Raw genomic sequence first — 14167 nt, forward strand, 5'->3', positions numbered from 1 at the left:
AGGGCGGGGGGGACGGGAAGGAGGAGAGGAAAAGGGGCTCAGTCTGGGAAGGCCTCTTGGAGGAGGTGAGCTTATAGTAGGGCTTTGAAGGGAGAAAGAGAGCTAGCTTGGCAGATGTGTGGAGGGAAGGCATTCCAGGCCAGGGGAAGGACATGGGCTGGAGGTCGATGGCGGGACAGGTGAGAAAGAGGTACAGTGAGGAGGTTAGCAGCAGAGGAGCAGAGGGTGCGGGCTGGGCTGTAGAAGGAGAGAAGGGAGAAGAGGTAGGAGGGGGCGAGGTGATGGAGAGCCTTGAAGCCGAGAGTGAGGAGTATTTGCTTGATGCATAGGTTGACAGGCAGCCACTGGAGATTTTTGAGGAGGGGAGTAATATGCCCAGAGTGTTTCTGCACAAAGATGATCTGGGCAGCAGAGTGAAGTATAGACTGAAGTGGGGAGAGACAGGAGGATGGAAGATCAGAGAGGAGGCTGATGCAGTAATCCAGTCGGGATAAAATGAGAGATTGAACCAGCAAGGTAGTCCAAAGCATATTAAATGATTGATTGAAAAAGCCCTCGCTTGAGAACTTCACCCCCTTCTCCACTCCCTAAAGACCGTTAATGGCTTGTGTGAGCAGGGCAAAACCAACACTTATTAAAAACTCAGTGTTTATTTGTGGTGCAAACATTTCCAGTCTTATTTCCAATCAAATGACAGAGGTATTTGCAACCAGTTCCTTTAGTCAGAAAATTTCCTGACTGGCTGAAATCCTTTTGCTTGAACCACTGTAGATATAGGAGTTTGGCCAAGGGTTTACGAATTGTGTGCTTGTCCTGATTCACCAGGAAATCCACCTGATTTAAGACTCGGTGCATGGGAGTGATGGAGTCTTTACATGGCAACCTGCACTCATGGAAAACATGGAGAAGCAGCGTGGCTCACTGGAAAGAGCACGGGCTTTGGAGTCAGAGGTCATGGGTTCAAATCCCGGCTCCGCCAACTGTCAGCTGTGTGACTTTGGGCAAGTCACTTAACTTCTCTGGGCCTGTTACCTCATCTGTAAAATGGGGATTAAAACTGTGAGCCCCCCCCATGGGACAACCTGATCACCTTGTAACCTCCCCAGCGCTTAGAACATGCTTTGCACATAGTAAGCGCTTAACAAACACCATTATTATTATTATTATTATTATTATTATTACTCTACTGTCAGTGCTCTTGCTCTCTAGATCCTGCGGACAATGTCTACAGAGAGGAAAGGTGGGGAGGGGGCAGGGAGAGGTACAGGAAAAGGCCGAAACGCTATTTTCAATCAGGTGGTGGTACTTGAGGCTGGTGAGGAAAACGCTAAGAAACAATAGGAGCACTGTGAACCGGAAGCAACATGGCCCTAGTGGAAAGAGCATAGGCGCTGAGAGTCAGGAGATCCAGGACTTTTTTTTTTTAAAGTGTTATTTGTTAAGTGCTTACCTCATGCCAAGCACTATACTAAGCGCTGGGGGAGATATGAGATCATCAGGTTGGACACACACCATGTCCCACATGATGCTCCCAGTCTTAATCCCTATTTTACACATGACGTAACTGAAGCACTGAAGTTAAGTGACTTGTCTAAGGTCATACAGCAGATGAGTGGGATTAGAACCAAGGTCTTTCTGACTCCAAAGCCTGTGTTCTATCTACTAAGCCATGCTGCACTTCCCTGCTGTATGACCTGGGTCAAATCATCTAACTTTTCTAGGCCTCAGTTTCATTGGTAAAATGGAGAGGCAGTACCTGTTCTCCCTCCATTTCAGACTGTGAGCCCCATGCAGGAGTTCCCCAGTGCTTAGCACAGTCAGTACTCAGCCGAGAATAAGTCCTTAATCAATATCATTATTAGGTAGGGTGGTTTGGTTCAGAATTAAATAGCACAAAGTGAAATGAGAAGCAGTGTGGCCTAGTGGATAGAACACGGGCCTGAGGGTCAAAAGGACCTGGATTTTAATCCCGGCTCCACCACCTGCCTGCCCGTGAGACTTGGGCAAGTCACTTCATTTCCTCTGTGACTCGATTCCCTCATCTGCTAAATGGGGATTAAGACTGTGAGCTCCATGTGGAACAGAGACTGTGACCAATCTAGTTTGTATCTACTCCAGTGCTTAGTTCAGTGCCTAGCATATACTAAGCACTAAAAAAATCCATATCCTCTTCCTGCTCAATGCCACACTCTCCCCCTTAACAGAATGCCTGCTCACTTTCCTCTTAGATTTTTTTTTTTACTATTATTATTATTATTTTTTCACCTGCAGCTCTCAGCCATGTGTTTTTGGTTCATTATGCCTGTCTTCCTATGGTATATTTGTCCCTCCTTATGCATTCAGATATTTCATTACCTCTAGTTGTACTACTTCCTGGTATAATATTCTTCTTATTATGGTATAACTCCCACTACTGGTAAATCATTTTGTTCCATTCCCCCATTGGATTCTATACTTCTAGAGGGCAAGTGTGTTTTGGGCCTATTGAAGTCTCCCAAGCACTGAGTGCTCAGCACTTAATAAATACCACTGAAGATTATTAAACCAGATTAGCAAATTCGTGGGTGTCTAAATAATGGTGCAGAAGATAGATCAAGGGAATCAATCAATCAATCAAGTTTATTGAGCACTTACTGTGTTCAGAGCACTGTACTAAGTGCTTGGGAAGTACAAGTTGGCAGTCCCCAGGGAATGTGAGTTACATTCCAAAACATAGTAATCTGAATTAAGGATTGGCCAAGTGTTGCTGAGTTTCATTTAAAGGTTGGAAAATGCTGGGTATGCAAAAATTAGCCTCTTAAAGGCTACAGAATCAGTAGATATATATTTTTATCTTTATGAACTGTAAAGGTGATTTTAATAACTTGCATGATTGTCGCAGTTCAAATATCTAACCAGAATTTTCTCTGCTAGGCAAAAAAATGTGCAATTTTATAGTATTTGTTAAGGGTTCACTATGTGCTAGGCGCTAAGCACTACAGTAGATACACACTGATCAAGTTGGAGGCAGTCCCTGTCCCACACAGCGCTCACAATCTTAATCCCCATTTCAGAGATGAGGTAACTGAGGCACAGAAATTAAGTGACTTGCCCAAGGTCACACAGGAGACTTGTGGTAGAGCCAGGCTTAAAACCCAGATCCTTCTGACTCCCAGACCCGTGTTATAGTAATGGACCCAAATAAAGAGGAAGGTTATTTGCTTATGAACAAATGTAATTGCCAAAGTAATGAAAAATGTCTTGTTTTGTTTACTTTCCATTATTGTCTAGTCAAATGAACAAGAGGCTATACAGTCATTACACTTGGAAACTTCAAACAGTTGAAAATTTAGCTATATACCTTTATAAAATGTAACTACAAAAAGTACCAAATTAAGGAAAATGAAAGAGCTTTAATTTCAGAAGGATTACTCAGTATGTTTAAAGTAGGAATACCAAAAATTATAGGAGTTGTTTCATTGAATTAATACAAACAAAAAAGTTTTAGCTTCCAAAGTAAAATGAGCTCTGGAAGCTTTCCTGGAGACATTTCATGAGAATAGGGTAAAAGACAGACAGAGGCTATGAATTATATTCTAAATTCAGCCATTCACTGCAAATCACTTCTTTCTATTATGCCGTGTCTTCATTTTGTCATCTAGAAAACAGATCAATCATATTTATTGAGCACTTACTGTGTGCAGAGCACTGTTCTAAGCTTGGGAGAATACAATATAACAGAGTTGGTAGGTGCGTTCTTGCCCATAGTGAGTTTACAGTCTAGAAGGGGAGACAGATTTTCCTATAAATTACGGATAATTTATAAGTGGTATGGGGCTGATGGAGGGGTGGTTAGAAGGTGTAAATCCTAGCACAAGGGTGCCATGACGAAATGAGGGCTTAGTCAGGGAAGGTCTTTTGAAGGAGATGTGCTTCTAGTGAGGCTTTGAAGGTGGGGAGAGTGATAGACTGTCAGATATAAAGAGGGAAGGCATTCCAGGCCAGAGGCAGGACATGGGCGAAAGGTCGGCAGTGAAATAGACGAGATCGAGGTACAGTGAGTAAGATGGCAATTAGAGGACTGAAATGTGCCGGCTGGATTGTGGTAGGAGAATAGCGAGTGGTGGGGCAAGGTGATTTGAGTGCTTTAAGCTGATGGTGAGGAGTTTCTGTCTGATGTGGAGGTGTATGGACAACCATTGAAAGTTCTTGAGGAATGGGGAAATATGGACTGAATGTTTTTGCAGAAAAACGATCCAGGCAACAGAGAGAAGTATGGACTAGAGTGGAAAGAGACAGGAGGGAGAGAAGTCAGCAAAGAGGTTGATACAGTAATCAAGGCAGGATAGGATAAGTGCTTGGATTAATGTAGCAGTAGCTTAGATGGAGAGGAAAGAGTGGATATAAGTGACGTCGTAAAGGTTGAACCGACAGGATTGGTGACAGATGGATATGTGGGGTGAGTGAGAGAAATGAGTTGAGGATAATGATCAAGAAAATGGATCAAGGAATAATTCTAACTGACATATCTCAGGATTACTGTGCCCTTTGTACATATAAAATTTAATACCGTATTTGAAAGACCAACGAGAAATGTGTGCTGTTCTGTCAGCATCTTTGTTTCTGCTCGTTTCTTCCCACTTCTTTTGTCCTTCCATTTTCTTGTGTCTCAGTTTTCCTCAGCTCTCCCCTTTTGTTACTTTAGTGTAAGGTATGGAGATGTGTGTGTGTGTGTATATAGGGTCTCTACAGAGATCTAGAGATCAGACTGACAAGATGATTTTAGGAGTTATATATCTGATCAACTGAATGACCTATCCTTGGTCTTAATAGGTGATTTTTAACCACACTGGGAGTTTGGCTGAAAAGACCACTGCAAGACTGATTTCCCTCTGCATGCTTACACATAATTCATTCTCAGTCATATTTACTGAGCGCTTACTGTGTACGTAACACTGTATTACGTGCTTGGGAGAGTACACTACGACAATAAACAGAGATAGACATTTTTTGTACTAATGGGCTGCCCTATACAGGATCTGTCTTCTCTTTCGATTTGACCTCTTTTTATCTCCAGCTTTATGAAGCTTTGCTTGAGTAGAGCAACCGCCAATTATGGTGCTCCAGGATGGCCTGTCTGCTTCAGTGGTCTGCTGCTCCGTGGCGCTGTAGGAGACTGTGCTTCACCACTTATTCTGCTCTCAGAATTTATGTGTGCCCCCCTTCAGTTCACCAAACAGAGACTGTTTATATTTAGACTGATAGTTCTTTGAACAATGGCACAAGCTTTTTGGGGGAGGAAAGTGCCCTCTTTTAATCAATTCAATGATTACATGCTTTCTCAAAATAATGTCATAAAATTTTCAAAGGCCAGATCCATTGGCTATACGCTGAACTACAGTAAGCGTTCAATAAACACCACTGACTCATCAGACGTCTAGCATTTCTTGGTTGAAGAGTCTGGGGGAATTACGTGAAAGTCTGGAAAAGCAACGTTACCTGTCAGTTTAGGTTCAAGTTTGCATATGGAACGTTAATGTTGGCAATGCCAAAGTTTCACAACATACAGGTACTCTACCTTGAATTATTAGGTAACAGGCAAAGTAGAACACGCTGCCCATGCACGGGTCCTGCGATTTAAGCCTGTGGGGCCGTGTTTGGCCAACACATAGACAAAACTAGTCGTGTTGGGGCCGAGCTCAGAACTGGGCACCGATAGCCTCCTGTGGACAGTCCAGTGCTCAGCTGAAAAGGGGAAGAAGAAAGGAGGAAAGAAAAATAGGGGTGAAGTACATATTCAAATTTCTTCTTTGCTGTCAGAAAGAGATAAAGCCAAAGGCATTCAAATCATTTACCAGCAGACCTTGCAGGCAGTGCTGACTCGAGCCAGTTGGCTATCCCGAGGCACAGAAATATTGACTGTCTCCTCTGTTCCATTCATCACACTGAGCCAATCGTGCATGCAGTGTACCGTAATGACACCAGGAGGAAATCTGCTCAACCCCGTGAGCCACGAGGGTTTCTTTTTTCATGTGACCTGCCCCCCTCAGCCTTTAAAGCCTGACTGAAGGCACATCTCCTCCAAGAGGTCTTTTCTGACTAAACCCGCCCATCCTCTAATCCCGCTTCCTTCTGCATCACCCTGACTAGCTCCCTTTATATATGTTTGTACGTATTTATTACTCTATTTATTTACTTATTTTACTTGTACATATTTATTCTACTTATTTTATTTTGTTAATATGTTTTGTTTTGTTCTCTGTCTCCCCCTTCTAGACTGTGAGCCCACTGTTGGGTAGGGACCACCTCTATATGTTGCCAACTTGTACTTCCCAAGCGCTTAGTACAGTGCTCTGCACAAAGTAAGCGCTCAATAAATATGATTGAATGAATGAATGAATGAACTGTGCCTGGCACAAAGTGCTTAACAAATACCACTTTCATCATAATTTATTTCCCCCTCTAGACTGTATGCTCTCTGTGGGCAGGGGATGTCTGTTATATTGTACTCTCCCAGGCGCTTAGTAGAGTGCTCTGCACACAGTAAGAGTTCAATAAATACCACTGACTGGGGAAAATCTGAAGCACCCCCATTGCTCCAGAACCATTGCATTCCCCTCTCCCACCTCTGTTAGCAAAGGTGTTGCTCTGAATGGGTGCTTTAACGTTAACCAGCAGCGCCTCCTGATGTTGAACACATGCTGCTGTTCCCACCACACAAAGCTGCTGCCTGCTTGCAAGCAAATCTCTAATGCAACATGTAACGGACTGCAGACCTTTAAACACCAGACTGTAGAAGGTCCCCACTGACTGCCAAATCCAATGCTCTCACCTAATACTCTTCGATCTCTCAGCCATCTTTAACACCACTGTACAAAACAGTCAATGATATTTATTGAGCACTTCCGGTGTGCAGGGTACTGGACTAAACACTTGGGAGAGGACGGTATCACGAGTTAGACCTGCTCCCTGCCCACAAGGAGCTACACATAAGGAGGTAAACAGACATTCACACAAACAAATAAATTACAAATATGTATATAAGTGCCGTGGGACTGAGGGTGGGGTATCAAAGTGCATCAAGAGTATCATTTGTCTCTAGACTGTAAGCTCCTTGTGGGCAAGAAATGTGTCTGCTTATTGCTATATTGTACTCTCCCAAGCGCTTATGACAGTGCTCTGCACACAGTAAGCTCTCAATAAATACGACTGAATAAATGAATATCAATAAACCTTATTAAAGACACATCTCCTTTAAGAGGCCTTCCCCGATTAAGCCTCATTTCCTCAGCTCCCATTCTCATCTGTGTCACCCAGGCACTTGGATTTGCGACCTTTATTCACCCATCCCTCAGCCCCACAGTACTTATGTACATATTGGTAAATTATTTATATTGTCTGTCCCTCTCTAGACTGTGAGCTCACTGTGGGCAGGGAATATATCTATCAACACTGAACTCCTAAACAACCTTGCTTAGGATATCAGACTAGATTTAACAATGTCCAAATCTTGATTTTGAAGCAATAAGAATGATGCCATTCACTTAAGATATGAGCAGAAGCTGAACAAAGGTGCCAGTTACCCAAGCAAACTTATTTTTAGTAAGAAGAAAAAAATTATGATGCATCCAGACATTAAATTATAAGATCTGTATAACTTCTATTTACAAGGGTAGAAAAATGTGCTCAATTGATTTATCAACTGACAGAACTAGGATGAATTCAAAAATTAATTTGTTCATTTTGGCGGTGAAAATTTTGAAAACTTTAACTCAAAAGTTTGGAGAGGCTGGAGAAAGAAGAACCTTAAAAAAAGATTTCGGGGTTAGAAAGTGGGTTAAGCTCTAAAAAACACCTCACCCTAAAAATACTTTATCTTTTCAATAATGGACCGCTAGGAGGAGCTGTGTAGCTATTAACAGCCAATTAAAAAAAAAAAACAGGTGCTCCATTCTCTGTGACACATCCTTATTCTGAACTGACTTAAAATAATGTTTTGATTTGCTAATTTGCTAAGGGATCACACAACTAAAAATATGCTACAAACCAATTTAAAGTGGGTGGATAAGGGATTGCTGGTTGAAAAGAATGGGTGGTTTCACACCAAAAAATCATTTACATAATCCGTCTTCTACTATTGAGAATTTTAATATTATCTTGTCAATTCCGATTTTGTTTTGAAAAGAACTGGTCCAACTGACTCTTGGCTAAACATGAAACTGAATTTCTACACCAGAAGGTACTGAAAACAACGTTGCTTAACTCATTAACACTGTGGAAACCAGGATATCCACAGTAACTGGCACAGTCACATCTGACAAGTGCAGAAATTAATTTTGAACATAATAGTTTGTCTAGAAATTATTTTCAACCTTACACAGAACAGTGTTTGTAATATAATAATAATAATATTCTTTGTTAAATACTTACTATATACCAAGCACTGTACTAAATGCTGGCATAGACACAAGATAGATCAGAAACAGTCCCTGTCCTGCATGGGGCTCACAGTCTAATTTACCAGTACATTCACTGTTAACCAGAAATGGATACTGCACAACAAACTAAATATGACATAGCACATTAATGTGATGCTGTTAAAACACACCCACATATAACTGTTACCTACACATACCAGCTCTTTATTGTGAGGTGCATATTCTCTCGCTGCTAAATTGCAGTTTTAATGTCACTTTGAAAGTTACATGCTGAATGGAAGAATATGTAAAATGCCTTTTTCATACTCATAGATACATGTACATATACATATCCACACCACAAACTTGCAGACACTTCTGGAACACAACTATACTATCATATAAAGGAAGCAGACACTCTAGGAACCCCTGCTGTTAGTAAGAGTAGTGATCCTCCAACATTTTCCCTGGGAAGATGAATCCTGGAGAGGCTGCCTCTTTTCTTAGACTGTAAACTCGATGTGGGCAGGGAATGTGTCTGTTATATTGTTATAACAATATAACAATATTGTATTCTCCCAAGTGCTTTGTACAGTGCTCTGCACACACTAAGTGCTCAATAAATATGACTGACTGACCACTGAGTCCCAGATATGGGACAATTTTGAGAATTTATGTCCTGGCTGACCTTGGGCTGGGCAATCTATTATTCTGAAATGAAGTGGTGGGAACTGAGCGGCTTTTAGGGGCACCAGGGGACAGGATGTGCTGTGTGCTTCTTCACGAGCAGCAGGATTCAGCTGCCTCCCCTTCCCTAGAGAGGCTCCTCATTTCTCCCACCTCTCTGGTTAATGCTCGGGGGACCTGGGGCCCTGATCCCGAACGTGAGTCACGGTGGTCACAGGCAAGCGACAGAGGACCCAGAATAGCAGGCTGCAGGAGGGCTAGGGCTAATGAAAACCCAAGAAAGTTCCCAACCAGCAGGAAAGGCAGCTATTCCTGAAGCCAGTATCAGAAGTTGGTTTGCCTGCCTCACTCCTGCCCCAAACCATCACAGTACGTTTCTACTAGTTTTAAAGCTTCTTGGGAACAATTTTTTTCTAGTTTTTTTCAAGGTATTTGTTAAATGGTTACTATGTGCCAGGCACTGTTTTAAGTGCTGGGGTAAATACAAGCTAATCAGGTTGGATATAATCCATGTCTCACATGGGGCTCACAGTCTTAATCTCCATTTTACAGATGAAGGAACTGAGGCACAGAGAAGTGAAGTGACTTGCCCAAGGTTATACAGCAAACAAGTGGTAGAGCTGAGAACAGAACCCAGGTCTTTCTGACTCCCAGGCTTGTAATCTATCTATTAGGCCATGCTGCTTCTCTATTTATTAAGCACATACTGTATGCAGAGGACTAGGCCTTTAGGAATTTACAAGAAAAGAAGAAAAATAATCCCTACCCACGAGGAGCAGAAAAAGACAAACGAATATGTTATAAACATACACAGAAACCAAAGCTGAAATACAGATTCAACTAGTAAAAGCATCAGCACATATACTAAATAAGTAGGTATACACCTGAGTACTAAGGGTGATCAATACGACGTCCTGTTCAGTGAAGTGGGGCTTAATCTGGGAGGGCTTCCTGGAAAGTATATGTGGGGTTTTTAGGCGGAGGATCAGACCAGTTCTCAATATCCACAGAGGACTGTACAAGAGAATTTAAACTACAGTAGAGTTTGGTTGGGTATAAGGAAAAATACTTTAATTGTGGGCACACGAGAACATTCCCGGAGATCTTTAAAATCAGGAACAGATAACCAACCATTATTCAGTCTCCTAAAGATGTGAGATTGAGCTGCTCCTGCAATCGGAAACCACGGTTTCAAAACATCTTGAAAATTTGCACCAGCTCTTTCAGCACACCAGCTGCTTCTTCACTCTATTATACAAAGGGTAATTTTTTTCCCAGACAGTAGTATATTATAAAACAACTGATTTTCTTGATATTAAACACCAAACCTACCTGGCATTATTCCTTGGGGCCCTCTAAGAGTTAAATCAGGATTTTCAAAAACAGGATAGGCAGTAACTTACCCATGCTTCAGGCTAATTCCTCCTCCAGTCCCAGTGACCCATCCCAAATGATAAAACTGTTTGCAGAGTTCTGGGATCAGATTTCTTGGATGCTCTTTATCCTTAATTAAAAAACAAATAAAGTTTACCTTAGTATTTTGATCTATTCAGTTTAGAGATCATCTCTAGATGATGAAACCCCAAAGGGAGGGTTGAAACTCCTTGATTCTAGAACCGGATCTATCAAAGATTCTCCTTTCCTAGTCTCTTTTCTCTCTGATTTCAGAATCTTTTCCTTTACATTTCCACCATCAACTTATTTTCTGACAAAACAAAACATTTATATACAGAAGCAGAGTGGCCTAACAGAAAGAATATTGGACCGGGAGTCAGAGTACCTGGGTTCTAATACCGGCTCTGCCACTTGTCCACTGTGCGACTGTGGGCAAGTCACTTAGCTTCTCTGTGCCTAAACTCCCTCATCTGTAAAATGGGGATTCACTACCTGTTCTCCCTTCTTAGACTGTGAGCTGCAGGTGCCACCTGATAATCTTGTTTCAATCTCAGGGCTTAGTACAGTGCTTCCTCAACACACAGTTAAGTGCTTAACTAAAACCACAATTATATACATTTTTTAAATAAAGTTCAAAAAGGGGCCAGAAAAACATGATAAAGAATGCACATTTAGGAATAGAATGGTTTTCTGAATCTAGTTTGGGTTAAGCGCTCAATCAATAGAAGGCTCTTTTTTTCTTATGGTATTTGCTAAGCACTATGTGTCTATAGCTGTATATGCTATGTCTCAGGCACTGTACTATGAGCTTATGTGTCTGGATAGACCCATTTTCAGGGTGGTGGATTTAGGTGGGGTATGGAAAGAGGGTTAATGTGGGCAAATTTGGAAGGATTTGATTTTCTTTTGCCAATTTATTCATGGATTTAATTAACAAGTCTATCTGCAGATGAATCTTTAAATAATTTATATTGAGACCATCATAAAATTACCATTTGTGCCACTATTTTCCCATTGTAATTAAACCTGGATTAGATTCTGGTAATATGCAAAAAGACTAGGAAAGCTATTAAGGGGGAAATTCCATATACATAAGCACAGTCTTTACTAGATCAGAGAATAAAGTAAAATTACAAATGAGCAGTAAGAATGGCAATTGATGGGATAACATTTAGAACACAAAATCAAAAACAGTTGAAATGGAAATTGAAAAAAGCTATCATCAGTCTCTAGTGAAAATTGCCAATCTTCAACATAAAGACATAAAATGTGTAAAGAGAATCGATATGGACTACTCTAATAAGTCCTCTTTACACAAGTCTCTCAAATTATCCAGGCCCCTGGTAATTTATAGCTTCCATTTTTGGGAACAAAAATGGTATTTTAATTAGACACAAAGTTCCATCTAATGGATACAGACCCTGCAGTTTTCAAAACCTGAAAACTAGCAATCTGTACAATAAGTACAAACATGTCAAAGAAAATGGCCACGTATTGTCAGCCTTCCTTTTTCCTTTTGTCTTTTCAAATGCTGTTTTACAGCACTTAACAGATCTGGGAACATGAAAGAAAAACAACTGATAAAGCAGCTGTGTAGCTGAGTATTGACAAAACCTTTCTTACACATGAAATGAAATTTCCAAGGAAGATAAGCACGTAACAGTGAGAACCAAAGGTATTTATATTGAGTGCTTACTGTGTGCACAGCACTGTATTACGTGTATTACTTAATACTTAAGTGTAAGTATTAGTTGTGTGCTTAAGTGTATTCAGTACAATACAACAAACTTCAGAGATACATTCCCTGCCCACAAGCTTACAGACTAGAGAATGCATATGCATATCTAAGATGAGTTGGTGAAAACCCATTCATTCATATACAGTTTAGATGGAAAAGCAGCGTGGCTTAGTGGAAAGAGCCCGGACTTGGAAGTCAGAGGTCATGGGTTCAAATCTTGGCTCCGCCACTTGTCAGCTGTGTGACTTTGGGCAAGTCACTTCACTTCTCTGTGCCTCAGTTCCCTCATCTGTAAAATGGGGATTAAGACTGTGAGCCCCATGTGGGACAACCTGTTAACCTTCTATCTACCCCAACAGTGCTCGGCACATAGTAAGCGCTTAACAGAAACCATCATTGTTATTATTAAAAGGAAAAAATAACATTTTCTTGTCTTCAATTTCAGTACAATTTCCCCCTACTCTATACTTCATTTATTGTTACTATTTCTTCTGAATGCAGAGGCTCAGAAATATAGACACCCCTCCAAGTGTGATGAAATTTACACAAAGCTTCTATAAATCTTAAGAGGCAGCATGCTAAACTGCAACTTAAGCACTAAGGGCATTTTGAGGGGATCCATGTGGATGATTCTGATTTATCTGCAGTAGGGTTGATGCCTTTATATCGATATTTTTATATTTGATATATGTAAAAACAATTAAAGAATCACGGAGAGTATAGGTCAAGTCAGTACTGCACTGATTTGACCAGCACTCACCACACCGGTGAGAATTGTACAGGGTTGCTAAGTGTCTGATTAGGTTGGGTTCAGCCTGCAGGAAATGCTTTGCGTTCCTGGTTATATTAGACCACAACTTGTTCTGTGATGGGGTAGGTGGGCCATTGGACAAAAAAGAAGGCTCAGTTCAGGGGGCCGATGACATACCCTGGGCAGAGCCCTGTTCAGTTTGAAAATCTCTGGTCTAATTAACTCCCCAGAGCTTTTGACTGTTTGACCCATAGTAAGTGCTAAACAAACACCCTGGAAAAAAAACCCACAACAACAGAAACTCTACTCCTAAAGCAACACTGGCTATTTTTCTCCCATTCATTTATGAATTAACCAGATTCAATTTTAGGGTGTTCCAATCCAACAGCATGTCTTAAAGGTGCAAATTTAAGAAAACAAAAATTAACTGAGTAACTCCTCCTGGGAAGTTACTCGACTATTTTAATCAGGCTACTTGGCAGAAAAGGGAAAAAATATGTTGTTTATATGCTGTTCCTGTCCCTGTCCCAGTGAGTACCAAGATGAAATAAAAATAGCCTTCCAATTTTTTCTTTCTTGTGAGCCCACTGTTGGGTAGGAACTGTCTCTATATGTTGCCAACTTGTACTTCCCAAGCGCTTAGTACAGTGCTCTGCACACAGTAAGCGCTCAATAAATACGGTTGATTGATTGATTGATTATAACCCACAATTTGACTTTGTTGGGTGAGACTATTTTCATAGCATGAAGCTCAGCAGTACCCCCTAGTGGTCACCAAGCGGCAATAAACTGACCTGACATTTTCATTCAATCGTATTTATAGAGCACTTACTGTGTGCAAAGCACTGTACTAAGCGCTTGCGAGAGTACAGTATAACAACAAACAGACACATTCCCTGCCCATAATTTTCATTCTACGGCAAGTTTCCTATTTTAACTACAGCTATCTAAAACTGATTTTTATTTATGTGTCCACAAGGATATGGGATCTATGTGAAATTATATCATAGACTCATGACCTTGAATAGGTTTGGCTGAGTCTTCGAACAAAAATTTATTCAAAGGTCTGGGTACCAAACTTGCATCCCAGGTGGGACAGGAAGCCGGGTGTGAGGTTCTGAGCTGTTGACGGCAGATCAATCAATGGTATTTATTGAGCACTCACATGTGCAGAACACTGCAGTAAGTGCTTGGGAGTAT

General features: G+C 41.1%; 1 protein-coding gene across 1 annotated transcript in view; it reads right to left on the bottom strand.

Annotated features, from left to right (window-relative positions):
- Window positions 1-14167, bottom strand: part of LOC119943438 (APAF1 interacting protein) — a 34519-nt gene that overhangs the window by 13688 nt on the left and 6664 nt on the right. The window contains exon 2 of the mRNA XM_038764413.1: window positions 10487-10587. Coding sequence (XP_038620341.1) covers window positions 10487-10587 — 101 coding nt within the window. The remainder of the gene's footprint in view (window positions 1-10486; window positions 10588-14167) is intronic.

The sequence above is a fragment of the Tachyglossus aculeatus genome, chromosome 22 (genome assembly GCF_015852505.1).
Source record: "Tachyglossus aculeatus isolate mTacAcu1 chromosome 22, mTacAcu1.pri, whole genome shotgun sequence".
NCBI classification, from domain to species: domain Eukaryota; kingdom Metazoa; phylum Chordata; class Mammalia; order Monotremata; family Tachyglossidae; genus Tachyglossus; species Tachyglossus aculeatus.